The following is a 20,968-nucleotide window of genomic DNA, read 5'->3' as shown; positions in this document are numbered from 1 at the left end:
ATTCCTGCTCAAAGTCAAGTGTTAGTATTGTGAAAGTCTGCACCATAGAAGACTCAGCTAATGAAGGGGAAGATAGATGGTACTTAGCTGTTATTCTTCCACTTCAGCAACACATGGCCATCCAGCTAATACATGCTTGCTAATGGGAGGTCTAGGAAGCTAGAGGGAATGTGCTGGGGATAGTTTAGGTTAAACAAAATAATTTTGCATATGGAATCTATACACACTGAAATCTCCTATTTCTAAGGTCTGATTCCTCTAAATGTTAGAGGACACAGAAGTGTAACTGAACTGTTCTCAGGGGGGGAACTGTTCTTGTTGTATGAAACTTCAGAGTTAAATCTCTATTCTTCCACAGTCACTCTTCAGAGACTGACTGTTTCAGTCACTCTGCTCCCAGAGAGTACTCCATTGGAAATGGTCTAAGACAAATATAGGCCAAACAGCCTCTGCAGTATAACTGCCTCTGCCATTCTGCTTCCTCACTATCAAAACTACTATGTCTTGCTACAAATTCTGATCTATTAGGTGCTACCAGATAGCAATTGCATAACCACATGATGATTAACTAAAATACAGGCTGTGGACTGTAACTGACTTTCTGCAACTCTCAATCTTCCTTTTCTTCCCTACAGTCTCTTGTCCTTCTGTCATTATCTTCTGGATAATTGGATATCCCTAGGAAGTCAGGGTATGAGAAATGTCTGCAGTGCTGCAGCAGTTCCTTCAGGACTTGCGTCTGATGTGGCAATGACACTTGGCTTGGAATAAAGTACTTCTGGAGCAGCTGGGAGGCTGTGCTGGATGTAGTATAAACTTCCCCCAAAGCATGCCTGGGGAAACACAAGTCTGACACATTAATGTACCTGGGTGTCAAAGCCTACCTTCAACATCTTGTAAAACCTGTCTTGTCTTTCCAAGAATTAGCTTATAGCTGAGGCTGTGCTCTAGGTTCACGTTTGACAAGAGTGATCCCAAACATCACAATTTCATCCTAAGTGGAGGAAGAGAAAATAAATCCAGGCTTCTACTTGTTGTGTTGTGACTGGATTCTAGCCAATCAAGACCTGCAGATAAGCAAGACTTGCTTGATGAGAATCCAGCCAAATAGTGTGAACTTCCATTTCCAGTTTTCTCAGTTTGCTGGTTTCAAAAGAAGGTAACCATATTAAAACAGCATTAAACCTGGGTTTCATCCACAATGATCGTATTTTCTAAGGCTCTGTTGGCTTATTCTCCTTAAATACAAGAAAACGGAACATGTAGGACTTTGCAAAGTACAAAAACTGCAAAGTAAGGTCAATGGTCAACAGTGTGTTATGCCAAAATATACATTTGAATGACCGCATGGTAGCCTGGCAGACCACAACCAAGATATGGCCGCCTAGTTTGTCTCCATTCTCTAAACAAATGGTAACACTTGAGACTTACAGCTAACTGGCATCAAAGCAATGAACTCGGTGCAAGGGGTAGAGGAATTATTTTTTTTTTGTTGTGTTTCTTCTACTTTCCTATCCTTGCATTCTCCCCACTGTAATGATGTCCTGGTTTAAAATAATAATTTTTTAAAAGTGCAAGCACTTGTGGTCACTTGAAAAGAAGTAGCAAACACCTCAAGACCCTGAGAAGTAACCAATCAGCAAACATCAGAAATGCAGACATTCAGAGTGGATGCAGAACAAGGGCCTCTGGCACTTTATTCAGTAAGAATTACGAGTCTGGCTGGGTTCCTGATTTTTTTTTTTATGACTGAATTCCTTGGCTGCAGCACTGTCTTGTCAATGCTGTAACTAATGACTATATTGGACTAATTGTCCTGAATTCAGTGCAACTTGGACTTCTTTTGCATTCTTTGAAAGAACCTTCTTCTCTACTAGGCTGGGGGATGAATGATGCACATTATCCAGTATGCGTAGCCCCAGAATTAGCGATCCACACAGCATCTATCTTCTCTGGTACTTGAGCCTATCAGTCACATAGAGCAGGAGCTGTGTTGTAAGCCAGACTGGGATAAGGGGAAGACACTAAATCTGGAGTTGGAACAACAGCAGGGGTTGAGAAGAAAACCAAATAACAAAAGAAATAGCCATCAGAGGGCAGAAATGTTAGCTGGAAACAATTATAAGAAACGGGAAAATATTTCAGCTGTGAACCACATTCTAATGTTAATTTGTAATACGAGAACAGAAAGAGTGATGAACTTGCAAGATCAGCAGTTCTCTTTTTCTCCTTGTGCTAGTGGCTTGTCCCCTCAGGGCAAACTTAGGTTATGCATGTTCCAGACCTCAATGCTTGAGGATACATGAAAAGGGAAAACTTATTGGTGGCAGTAATTTCAAAACAATATCTAATCCCTCATTTTCATTTTGCTTCCAAATACAGAATGATAGCTTTTAGGTGGCACTTGGAATGCTGTGGGTCTGTTGCTTGATTAAAAACAAAGCACAAATCAGCTTTGCTTAGTACAGTTGAGTGTTGCAATTGGAAACTAACATGAGTAGTTAAACTGGTAATCTCTGATACTTTTAGTATCTTGCTTTTAAAGAAGTGATTGTAGGACAGTTCTTGAATTGCATTTATGCAGCCAGTCGTCCAGGGCATGCTTTAAATGCTTTTTAAAGCATAAATTATATTTTCCTTTGCATGGTCACTTCTGTGCCTGCTTCCTACCTACTTATGCTTATCATTCCCACAGAGACTTGCAGCTGTAGATGGTACATGAGTTCTGCAGTACACAAAGATTTCAAATAATGATACTTAGTAAGGCTATCTATTAAAATTGAATACAAGCACAAGACAACAAAAAAACCCCTAACAGTAGGACATTCCACCTGTTTTGGTCTGGATCATCTGTTTGGAAGATGGGTAGTCCTACTTCTCATTTGTGTGCAGGATATAATATCAGATAAATTGAACTGTTTTTTTGATAAAAGAAATACGTACTTGCATGTGCTATTTTCATAGCGAATGAAAGTAACTGAAGCTTCTTGCTACTGTTGAAGAAAAAGGTATTACATGAAAAAAATGTTGTTCTCCATCAGACTATACGACTTTCTCCTTTAAGAAAGATTTTGTAGGTTTGAATCTAACGTTCTCAAAACTGCATTCTGATGTCATAATTCAATAGTATCGATGCTTACAGTCTCCTTGGTCCTCTGTTACTGTGAAGAATGATCATCCATGCCAACCTCCAAGCACACAACATCTTTTTTGTATTGTGTGATGAAAACTAATTTACCTGTTTTTCTTTTAGGCAGAAGTAAATCTAATATGGGTTGGACACCTCTTCACCTTGCATGCTACTTTGGACATGCTGTTGTGGTAGAGGATTTGCTGAAGGTATATTTCTATTTGCTTCTGTGCATAAGGTAGAACATTCTTTGTTACGCTAGAAGAAGTTAGTACGTGTCCAGGTTTTTGTGATAGAAGAATGCTTTGCAGAGAGGCGGAGCCACTCCTCCAGGTTTCTCTGCATGTAGTGTAGAGATAACTAACCTGATTGTTAAAACTAAGAAATGAAATTGTTGCAGTATTAAGATCAGCCCAGTTTACAAGGACCTGAAATAGTGACACTGGAAGTTTGTACAGTATTGTACAGCTGTTACTCTGAACAGCATTTACAGTTATTAGTCCTTAGCTATTTTTCCTATGGGTTTCTGTGTTTGTATAACCATCTGAATATAGGAAATAAAGATGTATAGTACACAGGTATGCCCTTGTGAAAGCTTCACCCCTCTTCAAGCTCAGTGAATATCTGCCATCATCTGATATTAGTAATGCAAATGCTTCAAGGATTTGAAGCATTTGGCCTAGCTTACTGTGGTACTTAAAGTATATAATTTAGGCTATTTCACTTCCTGAGTTGCAGGAAAGGCTAAAGTGTTTCAAATACAATTAGATAACACAGATTCTTTTGCATGTCGTGTGTAGAAGTATGTCCAGAATTCTGTGCAAAGTAACTTGTAGGTGTTCCTTTCCAGGCACAGGCTAACATAGTTTGACTCGCTTCTTTTTAATATCTTTGAAATAACAAACTGTGTGATGAATTTTGAAATGATGAATGTCTATGGTCAAAGCTGATCTATTTGTATCTTCATAGACGCATTTGCACTGCTTTTGCAGCTGTTTCTGGCTGAGTTTATTTTTTTTTTACCCTCAGCTCTGAGGGTAACTTCAACCAACTCTAACTGTATTACAGCCTATTCTTGTTTGAAGTGTTTTGCTGCATGTGGCAGGAATGTGCTAGACTGCTTCAAATACAAAAGTAGCTAATCTAAACTTGAATTGCACTCAGAATAAAGGCCATCAGGCATAATCGTTACTCTAAAGCAGGAAACAAAGTTGAGATTTCTTTGAGAAGTTCTTCCGCAGCCTACATGCTTACTCAGTTGATAACGCTGCTCTCAATCAAAGAGGGCTATTTAAAGCAAAACATAAAGTTTTGTCACTTACTGCATTTATCAACACTTCCAGAGTTGTAAGAGTATATGTAACTTTACGCTTTCTTCTTTGCTGATGGGACTTTAGAAAGGGTATTATTTAAAGAATAAGTCAAATAATAAAGGAGGCTGTGCACCTCTGAAAGCTAGGCATATATAGGTGTCTCTGTACTTGTGCCTAGATTTTGTGCTTAAAGAGCAAGTGAATAAATTATCAGAAAGAGCTCTGGAGCTAGTCAGGTTCATCAGTTAACTTTAGGCAGGCAGCAGTGACGTGGCTAAATTATGTGATCTAAACACATGTGATAAAGTTAAATATGTCCTGCCCTCTTTCTGACCCTTTGAGAGGTTAGGAAAAGTCATGTAGAAGAAATGCTTAAAGAAAGAATAGGATTTCTTGGTTTCCTGGAACAATGCCTGTGTAGTGTGGCAAGCAGTCTTCCCTTCAGAGAAAAGGTATGGCATGGAGGAAGTGTGTGACGAGGAAGTGATATTTAAGACTAAAATTGTGGAAGAGAAAAGGGAGGAGAAGAAGGGTTAAGTTTTCAATGGGACTGGTTAATGCTGACATGGTATTTTTCACTTTAAGTGAAAGAGCAACAATAGGTGCCTAGAGAGAAGGCCACTTGTTAAATTGGGAGTACCAGAAGGCTGGTGCTACTGTGTGTACATCTGTAATACTGTCTGTATGCATGCTATCCAATACCACTGCAGTTCTTTCAGTAAGTTGTTTGGTCGTCCCCCCCCGCCCCCCCCAACACTTACCCCCCTCACTGGGCAAACAAACTGGGAAACAAACCCACAACAAAACAAAAAAAATACCAAAAACAAACCCTCCAACACCTCCACCCCCTGTGTAAAACTTATTTTCTATATACTTTCTTCTCAAAAGTAAGAGAGATGCCTGGAAGTGATGCAGGAGACTTTTCCTTTTTGCAGCAGTTTATAGAATGCTGGTTATGAATCTTACGTATGTACTTTATCTTCATTTCCAGGATGGCTGTATTACAGTTCTGATCTGATTTGCCATGAGGCCTACATTAGTGTCCTGTCCTCCCTTTACCCCCCAGTCAGAGGGAATAGCTATGTAGCTCTTGCTGGAAGGACATTCAGATGTCTTTTGGTCTTGCTGTTTAGGCTGGTGCAGATGTGAATGTGCTGAATGACATGGGGGACACTCCACTCCATCGTGCAGCTTTCACAGGACGTAAGGTAAAGTACTTGGCTTTTTTTTTTTAAACCTCAATTGTAGAATTAGTAGGGAAATACCAGCAATAAGATCACTTCAGAAAGATGTTTTTACAGTGTCTAAAAATGACTTATTTTCTGTTTTGGAGTGTATTCAAAAGAACTAGACACATTGCCTAGCTGGTGTAACTCTGTCCAAAGCAAAAGCACGGCACCAATATCTTTTCTTGAAGATGGGAGAAGACTGGCCAATGGTTTTCCTTGGTATACTTTGTCATATCTTTTTTTGTCTTTTTGTTGGCAAAGATTTTGTTGTCAGACAGAGAAATTGTTATCTTCCACTGTAGCACTGTGCATCTGTTGTGTAACTAACTGCTGTCGCTTCTGTTCTGCTTCTGCTGTGTGTTGGAGAAAATGCTGAAGCATAGCACTACTTCTAGCTGCAGATGCTAATTACGATGTGGAAACCAGTGTAAAGATCTCTCATCTACTGCTAAAGTACAACAGATTAATTTGTATTTGTGCCTGGTATGTTTGACACAGCAAAAGGAGTAGGGATTGTTCCTCCTAACTAACTGTATATTTACATAGAAAGAAACCACATTGTTTTAATCTTAGTGGCTTCTGGAGGGGAAAAATGTAAATTAGGACACACTGATCCATTTGGTGTCTGGAAGTTCTGTTTCTTCACAAAAAACTAAAACTAGGGTGTTTTATAGGCCTGTGATGTGAGGCTAGTTTAATTCTTCCCCATGTGCTACCATCATTCCCAAACTAGTACTGTTTTTATAGATAACCTCTCAGCCCTTCTCTGAAGGAGTGACTTAGTTTCTTACCTAAACCCCCCCCCCCCCCCCCCCAAACAGTACAACTAGCTCATCTGTCATATTCAGCATTTGCACCAGGTACACAGGCTTTTAAATTGGAGTGGGTCCATTCAGCCATAACTAATCACCTGTTAGTTCCTTAAGCCTGACTGATGTGAGAGAAGGTTGCAGTTAGTCTCGCTCTTCAATCTCTCTAAAACACCCCTTCCTGTTTTTGTGAGCCAGCAGTGGTGAGAAGCCGTTACACAGCTCGTCTTACAGGATGTCAATAGCTGGAAAGACTGAATGTGGCCTTGCCATGAGAGATAGATAAGCAGTGTTTCTCAAATTGTTTTCCAGGAGGTGGTGATGTTACTCTTGCAGCATAATGCTGATACTTCTATTGTTAATGGGAGCGGAGAGACTGCAAAAGAAGTTACTCATGATAAAGACATAAGGAATATGTTGGAAGGTAACTTTAATAGGTGATAGCTTGTTTTGGGTTTTTTTTGACACTTGTACCTTCTAAAAGCTGACTTTTCTGTTGCAAGTTACAGAAGCCTAACTGAATTTTCTCTTTAAATTTGGTCATTAGAAAGAAAAAAGTTAGTTTTTTGTTCCTGTCTGCAGTACTGACAGTTGGGTTTTTTTTTTTCACAATAAGTGTGCAAGTCACTTGGAGAGTTAAAATGTCATGAATGCCAATAGCATTATTCAAGTAACTACTTCAATCCTGTTGGGGTAATCCTTCCTACAGCTCTGGTACGTGGCAGTCAAAGCCTTAACTCACTGGAAGAGGGAAAACTCAAGTCAAGAACAGTAAGTGACTTTGTGTCAACAAAATCCTTAAAGAGCAAAATTCTGAACGGTTTGTAAAGGTGACCCAGTTTTGGATCAAGTTTAGGGCTTGCTATTGCAGTCTTAGAAGTGATGTCAAACGGAAAAAAAAGTAAAAAACACTCCCCCTTTTTCCTGGTTTCAGCCAGGATAGAGCTGGTTTTCTTCATAGAAGCTAGTGTGAGGCTATGTTTTGGATTTGGGATGAGAAAATGTTGATAATGTGCTGAAGTTTTGAGTTATTGCTAAGTAGTCAAGGACAGTCCAGCTTCTTGTGCTGGCCTGCTAGCAAGAAGGCTGGGGGTGCACGGGAAGCTGGGAGGGGACACAGCCAGGACAGCTGATCCAGGCTGGCCACAGGGATATTCCATACCATATGACGTCATGCACAGTATATAAGGCTGGGATGAAGAAGAAGGAAGGGCTGGAGGGTTGTTCAGAGTGATAACGTCTGTCTTCCCAAGAAACCATTACACGTGATGGAGCCCTGCTTCCCTGGAGATGGCTGAACACCTGCCTGCCCATGGGGAGTAGTGAATGAATTCCTTGTTTTGCTTTGCTTGTGTGCGCGGCTTTTGCTTTACCTATTAAACTGTCTTTATCTCAAACCATGAGTTTCCTCACTTTTACTCTTCTGATTCTTTCCCCCATCCCACTGTGGGGAGTGAGCGAGCGGCTGCGTGGTGCTTAGTTGCCAGCTGCGGCTAAACCATGACACCCTTATTTCCTCCATTGCCTCACAGGTGTTGAAAGTGAGTGATATAGTGTCCAAATACTTATATAGTCTCACTGCTTATAGTTTTGGAGAGTTAAAGAATTGTGGTGCTTCCTGATATTATTATTATGATACCCATAAATACTACTGAAGCTCTGTGTCCAGTGACACAGACTGTGTATGTGAGAAGTGGTCTCTCCTAATTCTACATGCAAGTGCATAGATAACAGTCCTTTTTGCTGCTGCTTATCTGCTGGATTATTAGAGGAGAATAAAATGTCTGTAGGATGATAGCATGAGTAGAAGAGAAACTGAAAAGAACACAGGGAAGATCTGATGGAGGTGTCATACAGTTCCCCTGTTTTCCCTTTTACTAGGGAGTCGGATTGGGTTGTAAGTGTTTAAAAAATAATAACCTATATATATATATATATGCACGTATACACAATCACACATCTTGTCAAATATTACATATTTTTGAATATATATTTGCTCTGACACAGACTTTTCTGAAAAAATATTCCATTTATACCTGTCCCAAATAAATAATACTGGAAACTTGTTTCTCTAAGCTTGTTTTGACATAGTTTCTTGAGTGCTGTACTTCATGTGTACTTGCTACTTTACTGAGACTGACCTTAAATTTGGGTTTTTTTTAAACAGCAGTGGAAAGGACACAAGAAAGGAAACTGGAAGAAGAACTCTTAGGAGCAGCAAGAGAGGGGGAGACAGGGAAACTGACTGCTTTGGTAAGAATTCAAGTGCTTGTAATAATTTTGTGTCAAGTGATTCAAGCCATAACATTAATGTAACAACATGTGACATTAGGCCTTTATTTCAGTGTGCTGTGGCTTCAGAATATTAGTGCTGTGCCCTGTGTTATGTTGGTAAGGTGCTGAACCCTAGCCTCCTTGCTGGAGGCTGCAAAACAATGGTTTTCAGCTTCCTTCTCTAAATACTCTTCAGTTAACTGTAAGTAGCAGCGTAATGCTTCTAGATCTACTGACATAAGCTTGTTATGTCTTTTTGGATGCCTTGATGTGATGGGAGCTTAGGTTTTCACCACAGTATGGCCTATTTTAAATCTTGAAAATAAGCTTTTGTCATTAGTATCTGTTGTAGCTGAAGTCTCTGTAGCTTTTAATGGGCAGTCATCTGTGCAAAACAATTTCATGCTGAGCAGGACTTGAAAACTGTATATGTGCATGTGTGCACACTTGTAGTAATTCAAGCTGAAAAATACCATGGCATGGTAAGGCTATCAAAGAAGCAAACTGCAAAAGAATTGAGACTGGAGGGTGCCTCTGGGGATGACCTAGTCTAACTCCTGTTTGCAGAGCTGAATCAACTAGAGCAGGTTGACCAGGACCATATCCAGTTGGGTTTTGAAGCAGGGTCTTAATGCTTGGACTCAAGCTTTTGAGTTCTGAAGAGTTTCCTTGGAAGCAAGACATACAGTATGGAACATTTTCTACCTAGTTAGCATCTTTAGTAATACTTTTTAAGGCATCAAAGCAGTCTGAATACTTCTACTTACTTCTAATGGAAAATTCACAAATGTTAGATTTGTAGATTGAGAAATCTGACATCTTTTACTTTTTCTGCCCAGAAGCTAAAATAGACACCTGTTCAAAATTTATTTCCATCCTCTAAATTTATCTCTTCTAGTCTGAAGAGCCCTTGTCTGTCTTACCCCTTCTTGCACAGAAGCTGTTTTTATATCTTTGGTCATCCTTTGTAACTCTTATTTGTTTTTTTTGTACTATCCTCTTTGAAATGGAGAAACAGAGCTGTACACAGTTGTATTGGGTTTGCATGGCAAGGTTTGGCAGTGGGGGGAGCAGGCTGCAGGGATGGCTTCTGTGAGAAGCTGCTAGAAGCTTCCCTGGTGTCTGACAGCCAATGCCAGCCGGCTCCAAGACAGGCCTGCTGCTGGCCCAGGCTGGGCCCCGCTGGGATGAGAGAGTGAAGCGGGGGCGGGGGGAGGGGGCAGAGGAAGGGCACACAATAGTTTTTAGGTGGAGAGAGAGGTGTGAGAATGTGAAACAACTCTGCAGACCCCCAGGTCAGAGCAGCAGGAGGGGCTCCAGGTGCTGGAGCAGAGATTCCCCTGCAGCCTGTGGTGAAAACCATGGCGAGTCCGGCTGTGCCCCTGAAGCCCATGGAGCTCCACGCTGGAGCAGATCTCCAACTACAGCCTGGGGAGGAGCCCAGGCTGGAGCAGGTTTGCAGGCAGGACTTGTGACCCCATGGGGGACCCAGACTGGAGTAGTCTGTTCCCGAAGGATGGCACCCCGTGGGGGGACCCAGGCTGGAGCAGTTTGTGAAGGAGTGCAGCCCATGGGAGGAACTCCACACTGGAGCAGGGGAAGAGTGTGAGGAGTCCTCTCCTGAGGAGGGAGGAGCGGCAGAGACAATGATGAACTGACCACAAACCCCCATTCCCTGTCCCCCTGCACTGCTCAGGGGGGAGGAGGTAGAGAAGTTGGAGTAAAGTTGATCCTGAGAAGAAGGGAGGGATGGGGGGAAGGTGTTTTCGAGATTTGGTTTTTAGTTCTCATTATCCTACTCTGATTTTGACTGGCAATAAATTAAACTAATTTCCCCAAGTTGAGTGTTTTGCCTGTGATGGTAATCGCTGAATGATCTCCCTGTCCTTATCTCAACTCACAAGCCTTTCACTATATTTTCTCTCCCCTGTCCAGCTGAGGAGGGGAGTGACAGAGCGGCTTTGGTGGGCACCTGGCTTCCAGCCAGGGTCAACCCACCACAACAGTAATTAAGATGTCAAAGAATAGTTTATTAATACACCAGCATGATCAGTATTAATTGTAATTAATACACTGGCATAAGTGATCTGTTCTTGATTCTGGTAATTTGTAGCACTTGGTGCATTTGATGTTGCATGCCTGGTGACTAAGTCTTAAACTGATGTAAAAAAAATTGGAGAAAAAGGTGATTCCTAGTAGAAAGCTGTCATTAAAGAATGGTACTTTCTCTCATGTGGCATGTAATCATGCATGCACATGTAACTCTACCTGCAAACATTTTCATTTTGAGGTGATTTTTTAAAAATATTTAGTACCATTGAGCTCTGTATATGTGAGGACAGCTATATGTTGACTGCTCAAACTTAAAAGTACTATCACATTTTTGACCCTGAGGCAGTTTTTAAGTCAAGTCACAACAGGTTTTTTTCTTTGAATCCTTTGGAGAATACTTGGGCCTGTGACCATTGAATTACAATTTTTGGACTTCCTCAAGAGTCAGCAGGAGTTTAAAGAACTCTCTCCACTTACATCTGTATGGTGTAAACTTCCTTGACTTTCCTACTCCTAGGTTAATAACTTGTGAAGAATTTGTATAGCTCTTCGGAACTGTCCTTTATATTGATAATGCCTTATACTTTGCCTACAGATTTTTCAGGCCTTTCTGTTCCTACTGTTTTTTGGGTTTTTTTTAGTTAGCAGACTGTTACGCTCATGGAACTAGCTGCTTACATCTACTGTTATTGTGAAACCTCACACATCAGAATTTGTTCTCCACTGCTCTGCTTTTGGAACAGAGTGCCACTTGCTTGAAAGATACCCTTTTATTGTTAGTTCTCCTTTATCTTGATTATTTTTACCAAAAAAGACTGTACTGCATTTTGTAACACAATTGTCTGGAAGAGACAATTTAATGGTTCAATTTCTCTAAACCTTCAAATTGGGATTCAGACTATTTTTTTTTTCTCCTTTTCCTGTGTGCACTTTAATTTTGTAGCTGCTCCTTCTGTTGAAGTTTCTTGAAGTCAAATGGTTGTGGTGGCTTTTGTGCTTCTCTTCTGTCAAGATTCTCACTAGATCAGTATGTTTAGCTACTAAAAGCTAAACCTTCAGTAGCTGAATCTTAACCCAGGCTTTTTAGTGTACTTGAGGCAAAACCAGTGCCTTCTAACAAGGTGTAAGCTGCTGAGAGCACAGGCATGTGGCTTAAAGGGTGTGGAAGCAAGAAGTCAAGAGAGGCAGAGATAAGGCAGATGTAAAACAGCTGGTTGGAAAGAGCTAAAACCTAGGAATCCTCAGGAACTCAAGTATTTGACCTCAGTACTAATGAGGTTATACTTCCACAAACTGTCTCTCTTTGACCTGTATTCTCTTTTCAATTGAACTGTAAATAACAGCTGTAGTAGTTTATCCTTTATAGGACTACTTTGGAAGACATTTAAAGTGGTTACTGTTGATGCTGACTTAAATTGCTGCCATGGGAATTCTGCTATTATAGATTAATTTCTCTAAGATAGCATATGGCTAATGCAGAAGGCTTAAACTGAGTTTCTCTGAAATTGTTGTCATGCACTTCTGACTCTAGTCTTCTAAGATGGCTTAACAGTAAGTTAACCTTTCTATTAAGGCAGTCCCATTTGTCTTGGAAGCTTAATTATAATGGCTGATATTGGATAGAATGGTTTGGGTTGGAAGGGACCTTTAAAGATTATCTAGTCAAACCCCAATATACACATCCAATAGCCACATTTGAGTAGAAGTGTATCTACTTCTAGATATCTACACTAGAAGTGTATCCTAGTAAGGAATAGCTAACTTTCAAAAGAATGAATGTGGCATCTGGAGAGGGAGGAATACTGATAAGTAAGCAAAACTTTGTGGTTTTTTCCAGTTGAACAAGCCCAAGCCACCTGATATAAACTGTACAGATCAGATGGGGAACACACCATTACACTGTGCAGCATACCGTGCCCATAAGCACTGCGCGTTGAAACTTCTAAAAAATGGAGCAGATCCTAAAATAAGAAACAAAAATGGTGAGTACCAAATGAAAGTACATAAAGTGTTAAGAGGAGACAAAAATTTAACAGCTTCTATAAGCTATGTTACTTACCGCTCAATGTTCAGGGAAAAAAAATCTTAGTGATTTACAAGCTTTGTATCAATAATAAAGGAAGCCCAACACTGACTAAATTGCAAGAGACTTAAGAATTGTAGCAAAATACTTACCATATATGCTTTTATTTTCCAAACTTACCTATTTCTAGAAAACTTACCTGCTGTATGTCTTAACCATGAAATGTGTCTGGTTTTTGTTTTCTTGATGCTAAACATGGAACACAGCTAACAAAAAAGTGGTAAGATTGAAGATGTGGCCCAGACAAAGTGACTCTTCAGAAGAAGGCTTCTAATGAAAACAAATCCAGGAGACTTTATGCAGATGTTATGCAAACCGTGTATTTGTCATCAGATTAAAGATGCCTCTGTCTTGATATTTGTGAATGTTCTGAACTGTTTTATATGGCTGAAGAGCTAAAAAACAAACTAAGAGCAAAGGCCTCTCTGTGGCTAGTAGAACTCTGAAGGAGAGATAGTTCAGTGCACTAAACATCAGAGCCTTTTTAGTCTTCTGCCCCTGTGGAGCTTATGTTCCCCAATTCCAAGTAAATGTAGATGCTTGTGGGACCAAACTATAATGGGTAAACATAGTGTCAGATTATTTTTCAGTGAAGTACACTTAGGTTTATTTGCATCAAATTTTCATGCCTTGTCTTGGTTACTAAACAGATCAGACGCCCCTTGATCTCGCCCAAGGTGCAGAAATGAAACTGATACTGGGAGGTAGAACTGGAAAGGTAGGAACTTTTGAATCCATTTAAAATGCTAAGGCTGTCTAGTTGAAGCTATTCCTACATGAGCTTTAATTTCTATGCAGATTATCAACAAACCCCTGAGACGATATGAAGGTCTCCTATGGAAGGTATGTCTTATTTCCTTCTCTAAAATAGCTTATAAGATCTCAAAGTGTGTTCTTTTCTGTACTTAAGTGAGAGCTGATGAATGAGGGAACTTTTCAATAATAGATCTGTTAAATGGCTTGACTTTAATGTAGTATATTGGATATGTTATGAGCTGGTTGAGGGGAGCAGTTACTAGATTCATGCACTCTGATCTTAACCTCAGTCCCTAAAATCTCTATTTCTTGGTAATTTTTGTGGCAAAGCTTCACTGTGGTAAGGTTTTGTTTCTTGTCTGTATGGTCAGCAAAATGTGTTGTGTGGCTTTTTGGTTGGGTTTTGTGTGTGTGTGTGTGTTTTTTTTTTTCTTCTTTCCTGAGTAGATGTCTTTAATAATCTGCGACTAATACTTTGCCACAAGTTCACCACCTTCTGGAAATTTTAAAACTTAGAGGGAAGATGTCAAATGGTTGTTTAAAGCTTGTTTTGCCCTGATACTCAAGTGAATCTTGTTTCTCTTGTTAAAAAAGTTTTCTCAATCTTCTACATGAATGTTTAATTTCTATGTTTCTTAATGAAATCCTTGAAATTTTCTTCAGTGTAAATTTTCTTATGTATTCACTCAGAATTGTATTATAAGGAACTGTTTTTAAACCATGACTAAAGCTTGCGAAAGGTAAAATGTTGTAGTTGGATCTCAGTGTGTTTTGTTTCTCATTTGATTTTGTAAAGTAGAATTGTGTGGTGATCAACAACCCCTGTAATATTAAAAAATGCAGCAGTATTTTAATATTTCAATTCTTACTGAATAGCACGTTCAACAAAACTTTTGTCTTTAGGTATTGCCAAAAAAGATAATAGCATTGTAAATGTAAAGTATTCTCGAGTGGCTGTGATCACCAAGATATGTAACACCTAAAATGTTTTCCTAATGACTGCCAGTTTTATGTAATAGCTTTCAAGCTACCAAACTTACTGGGAACAGAAACTCTTCACTGTTAACTTGCCTTACCTAGTTAACCATACTACCTTCTTAAAATTTTTTTAGAGCTCACGATTTTTTGGTTGGAAACTCTACTGGATAGTTCTGGAACATGGAGTCCTTTCCTGGTATCGGAGACAGTAAGTTCTGTTTCTAAATTTCTGAAAAGAAATTTAAATAATTCCCATCTTCACTTTATTAAATCTCTCTCTCTTTCAAAGATCTGATGCAGTGAACAATGATCATCGTCAGGGATGCAAGCATTTAACACAAGCTGTCTGCACGGTAGGAAGTGAAATGACTTGTAACTACTTGGCTTTTGGGGTTTTTTTTATGTGATTGTGTTCCATACCTAGACAATGAAAACTTCAGCTAGGTTAGTAAGCATGCCTTTGTTATAAAAAAAGGGAAAAGCTTGTGTTGTTGCAAGAAATGCTGGTTCTAATCAAGCAAGGTATTCTATATCTAAAGTGGTCATAAAGCTCCTTCCCTTCTTTCCAAAGCCTTGAAGATTTAAACAAACATAAGGCTTCCTAAAAGCATGCCTCCTCAGTTGTGCAGAACAACTGTTCGGAGCATGTGATGCAGAATAGTAAAGCTCTAGTTCCTCCTGTAGCTGTCACTGGCTACATCTGACTGATTGTGTAACTTAAGCTGATCTCGGAGAACTGATCAATTCTGAAGGTGGCTTTTGGGAAAACTTCCTTAAATTCTGTTATGCTCGTGTGAATCTGTTTTGGAAGGAGTGAACAGGGTCAGAGGAAAAACAGGCCAGGTGTCACTAATAATACACAGGAAGATGAAGTGTTTAAGGAAAATGCATTTAGGATCATTTCAATGCTTTTTCTTCTATTACTAACCTGTCTCTAGTTCTATACATTGGCAGCACAAGTTCTACTTGTAACTACAGTTACATATAGACTCCTACTATATGAAAAGTGACTTTTGCTTTTCTGTATCTACAAATTCCTGTCTTGCACTATTGCTGAGATTTTGTCTGAATCAAGTGGTGCAAATATATGCAAATGTAATATTTTGACATAAAGAACCTCTGTATTATCACTCATGATGAAAAGTGAGACAGCACTTTGCAAAACTGTTCTGACCAAGCTTTTTGCAAACTATAGTCACTTTGCATCAAAACTGAGCCAAAAACTTCTGAGTTCAGAGCGATTATTTACCTTGCTTACTCTTAAGTATTTTCTTTTCTTCCTGATTCATTATAGTAACTTTGTGGTTTTTTCCACATTGCTTTAGGTAAAATCTACAGACAGTTGCTTCTTTTCTGTCAGATGTTTTGATGACACGGTTCATCGTTTCAAGATTCCTAAAAATAGCCTTCCTTCTCAAACTAGAGAGGTAATAATTACTCTTTATCAAAGGCTTTAAAATGTAATAATTTCTGTAATGAATAAATTGCATACTACTTGCTATGGATGCATTAGTAGTGGGTTCAGTATCTTGATCATCAGAGTTTGGCAACATAAATGCAGATTTGAATCTTTTAGCATGACTATAGACTAAGCAGCAAAAATGGACAGATTGTCATTCTGTTCTTTAAAATTAGTGCCACCTTGTTTTCCAGCTTTGTGCCTGTATTATGCCTTGTAGTCTAACTTCCTCTTTTTCTTTAACTTCCCCATGTGGTAAACTTCTATTGCAACTTCCTTCTGTTGCACTTTCTTTCATAGTTCATTATCCCAAACAAAGGAATGTTTAATGGTATGTTCTACTCTTAGGCATTCTCCTAGATGATGTAATAAATTCTATTGTCTTAAAATGTGGGTCTGAAACAAGATAATAACTTTTTTAGGGCTATTTGTAGTGTAGTTAATAGACCTAGAGAAGTTCAACAGTAACTAGAGATGAAGTAGGGGTGGACGTAACTGGAGAACCGTGTCCAGTTCTGGGCTTCTCTGAGATGTGAACATACTGGAGAGAGCCCAGCAAAGGGCCACTAAGATGATTAAAGGGATCAGAGCATCTCTAATATTAGGAGAGGCTGAGAGAGATGGGACTGTTCAGCCTGGAGAAGACCAGGCTTAGGGTGATTTTATCAATGTATGTGAATACCTGAAGGGAGGGTGCAAAGAGGAATGGAGCCAGGCTCTTTTCAGTGGAGCCTGGTGACAGGACCAGAGGCAATGGGCACAAACACAGGAGGTTCCCTCTGAACATAAGAAGGAATGTGAGGGTGACTAAGCACTGGCATTGGTTGCCCATAGAGATTGTGGAGTCTCCATCCTTGGAGATACTCAGAAGCCATCTGGATATGGTCCTGGGCAACCAGCTCTAGGTGGCCCTTCTTGGGCAGGGAGGGTTGGACCAATGACCTCCAGAGGGCCCTGCCAACCTCAGCTACTCTGTCATTTGGTGAACAGGAAAAGAATCTGCTTGTTAGTATGACAAAAATGATACCTCTTAATATGATAGTGCTTGAGATTTTGTACACAGTTTGTCATGCATAAGAAGGCAGACGTCACAGAGACCTTGCTGTCTGAACAGAAACTCAAAGATGCAAAATACATTCCCTACAGTCTTTTCGTAATTGACGTGACATTTTTATGTGACCTTGGATAGACTGAGGGGTGGTTACATTCGTGCTTAAAGTTTGATCAGTTAAATCTGTAACACTCTGACCGGAGAGCATCTCGTCTTCAATACATGTTACAATTTTTAACAATTTATTTTATATTAAGGTGTCTCATTTTACTAATGAGTATCTTATTCACAACAATAGAAAATTTTAATTTGTTTTGCGTGTATGCTATTGCCTTCCAGGGATGACCTTTGAAATGTATACTAAATATGTTTTTGGGTTTTTTTTTTCCATTCAGAGTTGGCTGGAAGCCATAGAAGACCACTCTGCATATAGCACCCATTACTGCACACAGGAACAGTTGAGTAGTGATGATGAGGAAGATGATACAGTATCTGTTACACACCTACAGGATACTCTCAAAGTATGTACTGAGTGTTTACTTGGCTCATGTATCTAGGCAGTTGCAGATTAGTGCTGTTTTGTGTTGAAATACTTGACTGTACTTTCAGCTAAAAGTAATGATTCTTTCATCCCATGGATGCATGAATGCTGCTTGTATTTGCACTGCTTAATGTCACATATTCCTGTTCAGACTGTATGCATAAAATGGCATGTTTATCATAGCTACAGGGTTGTGTGTTTCAGTTTTACTGGCACTACTGCAAAGTAGAGTTTCTTGAAACTTGCAGCCAGAAGAGGGAGCCTTGTGTACCGTACTTGTTATCGTCCAGTCTTGGTGTCACCAAAGCTAACCTTCAGTGAGCTCTACCTCTATAAAATGGGCAATGAAATGATCCTTTAACACCTTGGGTCACGTTAGATGCATTGTACAGTGATTGTTCAGACCGGCAATGGAAATGAGTCTTTCTTGATAATTCTAGCATTCAGCCTGTGATTTATTTTTTTCACTTTTTGCCATACGTATACCTCTAAAACCTGTTACTTTAAGGGGAAATTGACACTGCAACGCAAAAATCTTCATGTGACTGAACACCAAGTGGCTTGTACTCTTTTGGTACAAGAACACAAAGTAGCTCATGGCAGAACAGAGATGGGAGGATAACGGAGGCTGGCAGTTCCCAGCAGCCTATGGAATCTAACAGATAACTCTTCAAGTTCAAATGCAGGCTTGGAATATGATCTTGGGGTGGGTTCCTGCCTGCTGCTGTACTTGCCATACATCAGTTAACCTATGCATTTGCTTATTTTGGCATTAGGTTTGTGAAGAACAAGCAATGGCTCTTCTTGGGTTTTCAGACTTTTTAATAAAAAAAGGGAGGGAAATGCAAAAACAGTATGTGCAACATAGCTTGGGGGTTTGGTTTGCTACACTAATCTAAACAAAAGCTGGTCAGTAATATAATGTGCATAAGTCTTCTGTTTCCTTGTGTGTCTTTGAAGGTATGACAAGTAATTTTTTCCGGCTTTAATGTATTGGTCTCTGTCACAGGGAATCTGTTAAAATTTAATGCTCTTCAAATTAATGCTCTTTAAAAATTTCAGTATAGTTAAGAGAATAAACATACACTTTCCTAAAAACAAGGCACTTCTGAACTAGCTATCCTTGCTATCTTTCAGAAAGCACAAGCGTGCCAACAAAGACTCAGTAAAGAGATTTCAGACTTTCTTGCAATGGTTAAATCTTTGGATGCTACAAAAGGTAAAACTTACTCTTCTAAAATGCAGTTTGTTACCAGGCAACTGATATTTTCTTTTAAGCAGCACATGCTTTAATTTTTCACGAGCTTGAAAATATAGGACTGTTCTCATTGAAAAAGATTAAAATAAAGTAATGTTATAATAATTAAAAACTAAGACTTCAGATTTGGAGAAACAACTAATAAGTATGTTGATTGAAAGAAATTTTTAGTGGCTGTAAATGTAGTGAAACTGTCTTTAGATACAGAGCTTACTGAGTAGTATCATAGGAATATAACATAGGGGTTCATTTTCAAGGTTTAAAAAAAAATAAAATCTGTAGTTGTTAGCTTATTGAAGAGCATATGTGTCCCCCTGACAAGTACAAAGAGCCAGCTGTCTTACTCTAGTTTTCCCCTCAAAAAACTTGTAGTGAGTAGAAATATAGTGAAAGTTGAGGCATGATAAACAGGATGTGAAGTGAAATCACAAAACTATACAGGCAGCTGGAGGCATGGTGTGGTGGGATATATGCCACAGACTTCTGCCATGAGTCTTATGCCAGATTTGAACTTTTTGGACTTCATTTTAAATAATAACTCTTAATTTAACATGTGCATGGATTTTTGCAGCATAACTGCCCAAAAAATAGCACGGGCATGAAGCTGTTACAGATTAGAACTTGTTTCATATAACACCTTGAAGATGTGCAGAAGCTGCTCACATATTAAACACACAGGAGTTCTGTAAGAACATCTAACTGTTGCTCTCTTGAACCTGAATCCTAGTTACGTATTGTGACTACAATTTATGAAGCTCAAATGAGAGAACAAGTTGTTTATCGGTACAAATCCATAGTCTGTAATAGAACAGCAGTTTTGGGAGAAAAAGTTCTTCCTCTTTCATCCCAAAAGAAGTCTAAAATACTGCTTTTGCTCCATTTGCTCCTGGGGTAAGTTACTGTGTGACGTTAACCTATTTTGCACTAACTGAATTTTTACAAATTTTTATTTCACAGAGAAAAGTAAGGTTTCATAATACATGTGTGTGTTTTATTGGGAAGGCTTTGTAACTAATAATACAGTGAAACTTAATTCTTCACAAAAAGCAGTTTGGAAATTAGTATGAGCTGGATAAATTCCATTTGGTAGATGTAGGGACAGTTTCTCTGATACCATATTGCTGACCTGAAGAACCAGTGAGGACATTCACTTTTTTTTAAATACACAACTTGAGTAACCAAAACCCATAGTAAAGCAAAAACAGATACTATCTCTTTCATAGAAACTGCTAGTCTTGCCCAACGGCAGTAGTGAGTTCCTACTTTCCTCCCAATGAATGTTTGCAACTTGATGGGTCAGGGAACTGTTTCCAGGTTGATGTGTAACCCTCTGTAGGTCTTGGAGAGCTGCAGCAGTTTTCTGTTCTCGCATTGGGTTGATGTGATATCTTTAAGGTATTCGAGTCCTCTGGCTCCAGAAGAATGCTGATTTCTGAGTTAAAAGTCCTTCCGTGTGGAACTTCTCCTAAAAGCTTTTGAGTAATATAAAAATGGTTATATTGGGACCTGATATGTAAAATTCTCTCCCTATCTGTCTCATCATGCTATCCTAAATCCAGGTATCCTTGATTTTTGCATTTTATATATTACAAATAAAGATGTCTCTTGCTCCTGCACTCAGTGTGCAGTTTGAAGCACCTGTGTTACTAAATGGTGTCAACTGATCCTGGATACTGTGGCCACTAAATGAACACTTATTTTAATTGCAACAAGTATGCTTCCTGAGAGAATGGCTTGCTTGACTTCTGAGGAATTTCTGCACATCACAAAACTTCAAAGATGAACTGAAGTAACTTCTACCAGCTGACTGGGTTATCATGGTTTCCTGCTGGTTCTAGACATGTAGCCACTCCCATAAATGGTCATAGAAGTCAGGATGTGAGGTGGCATTGCTCTGCAAGCTGTATTACTTACCCAGAAGATGAGTGCATGAAAATGAGATCTCCTTCCCCTTTTATTGATCAGTCTCCTTGTAACGCCCCATCTATTTTTTCAGCTGCACTGTAAGCTTTTTCTCTTCTATATAATACCATGG

General features: G+C 39.3%; 1 protein-coding gene across 1 annotated transcript in view; it reads left to right on the top strand.

The window, feature by feature from the left end:
* LOC104625462 (oxysterol-binding protein-related protein 1-like) overlaps nucleotides 1-20,968 on the top strand; it is a gene marked incomplete at its 3' end in the record, with an annotated part of 23,143 nt that overhangs the window by 1,593 nt on the left and 582 nt on the right. The window contains exons 2-13 of the mRNA XM_010293089.1: nucleotides 3,254-3,339; nucleotides 5,577-5,651; nucleotides 6,794-6,905; nucleotides 8,649-8,734; nucleotides 12,645-12,789; nucleotides 13,541-13,608; nucleotides 13,689-13,733; nucleotides 14,759-14,832; nucleotides 14,914-14,977; nucleotides 15,950-16,051; nucleotides 17,530-17,655; nucleotides 18,813-18,894. Coding sequence (XP_010291391.1) covers nucleotides 3,254-3,339; nucleotides 5,577-5,651; nucleotides 6,794-6,905; nucleotides 8,649-8,734; nucleotides 12,645-12,789; nucleotides 13,541-13,608; nucleotides 13,689-13,733; nucleotides 14,759-14,832; nucleotides 14,914-14,977; nucleotides 15,950-16,051; nucleotides 17,530-17,655; nucleotides 18,813-18,894 — 1,065 coding nt within the window. The remainder of the gene's footprint in view (nucleotides 1-3,253; nucleotides 3,340-5,576; nucleotides 5,652-6,793; nucleotides 6,906-8,648; nucleotides 8,735-12,644; nucleotides 12,790-13,540; nucleotides 13,609-13,688; nucleotides 13,734-14,758; nucleotides 14,833-14,913; nucleotides 14,978-15,949; nucleotides 16,052-17,529; nucleotides 17,656-18,812; nucleotides 18,895-20,968) is intronic.

Source organism: Phaethon lepturus, unplaced genomic scaffold (genome assembly GCF_000687285.1).
Source record: "Phaethon lepturus isolate BGI_N335 unplaced genomic scaffold, ASM68728v1 scaffold19918, whole genome shotgun sequence".
NCBI classification, from domain to species: Eukaryota; Metazoa; Chordata; class Aves; order Phaethontiformes; family Phaethontidae; genus Phaethon; species Phaethon lepturus.
This window is presented reverse-complemented; position numbering and strand designations above follow the sequence as displayed.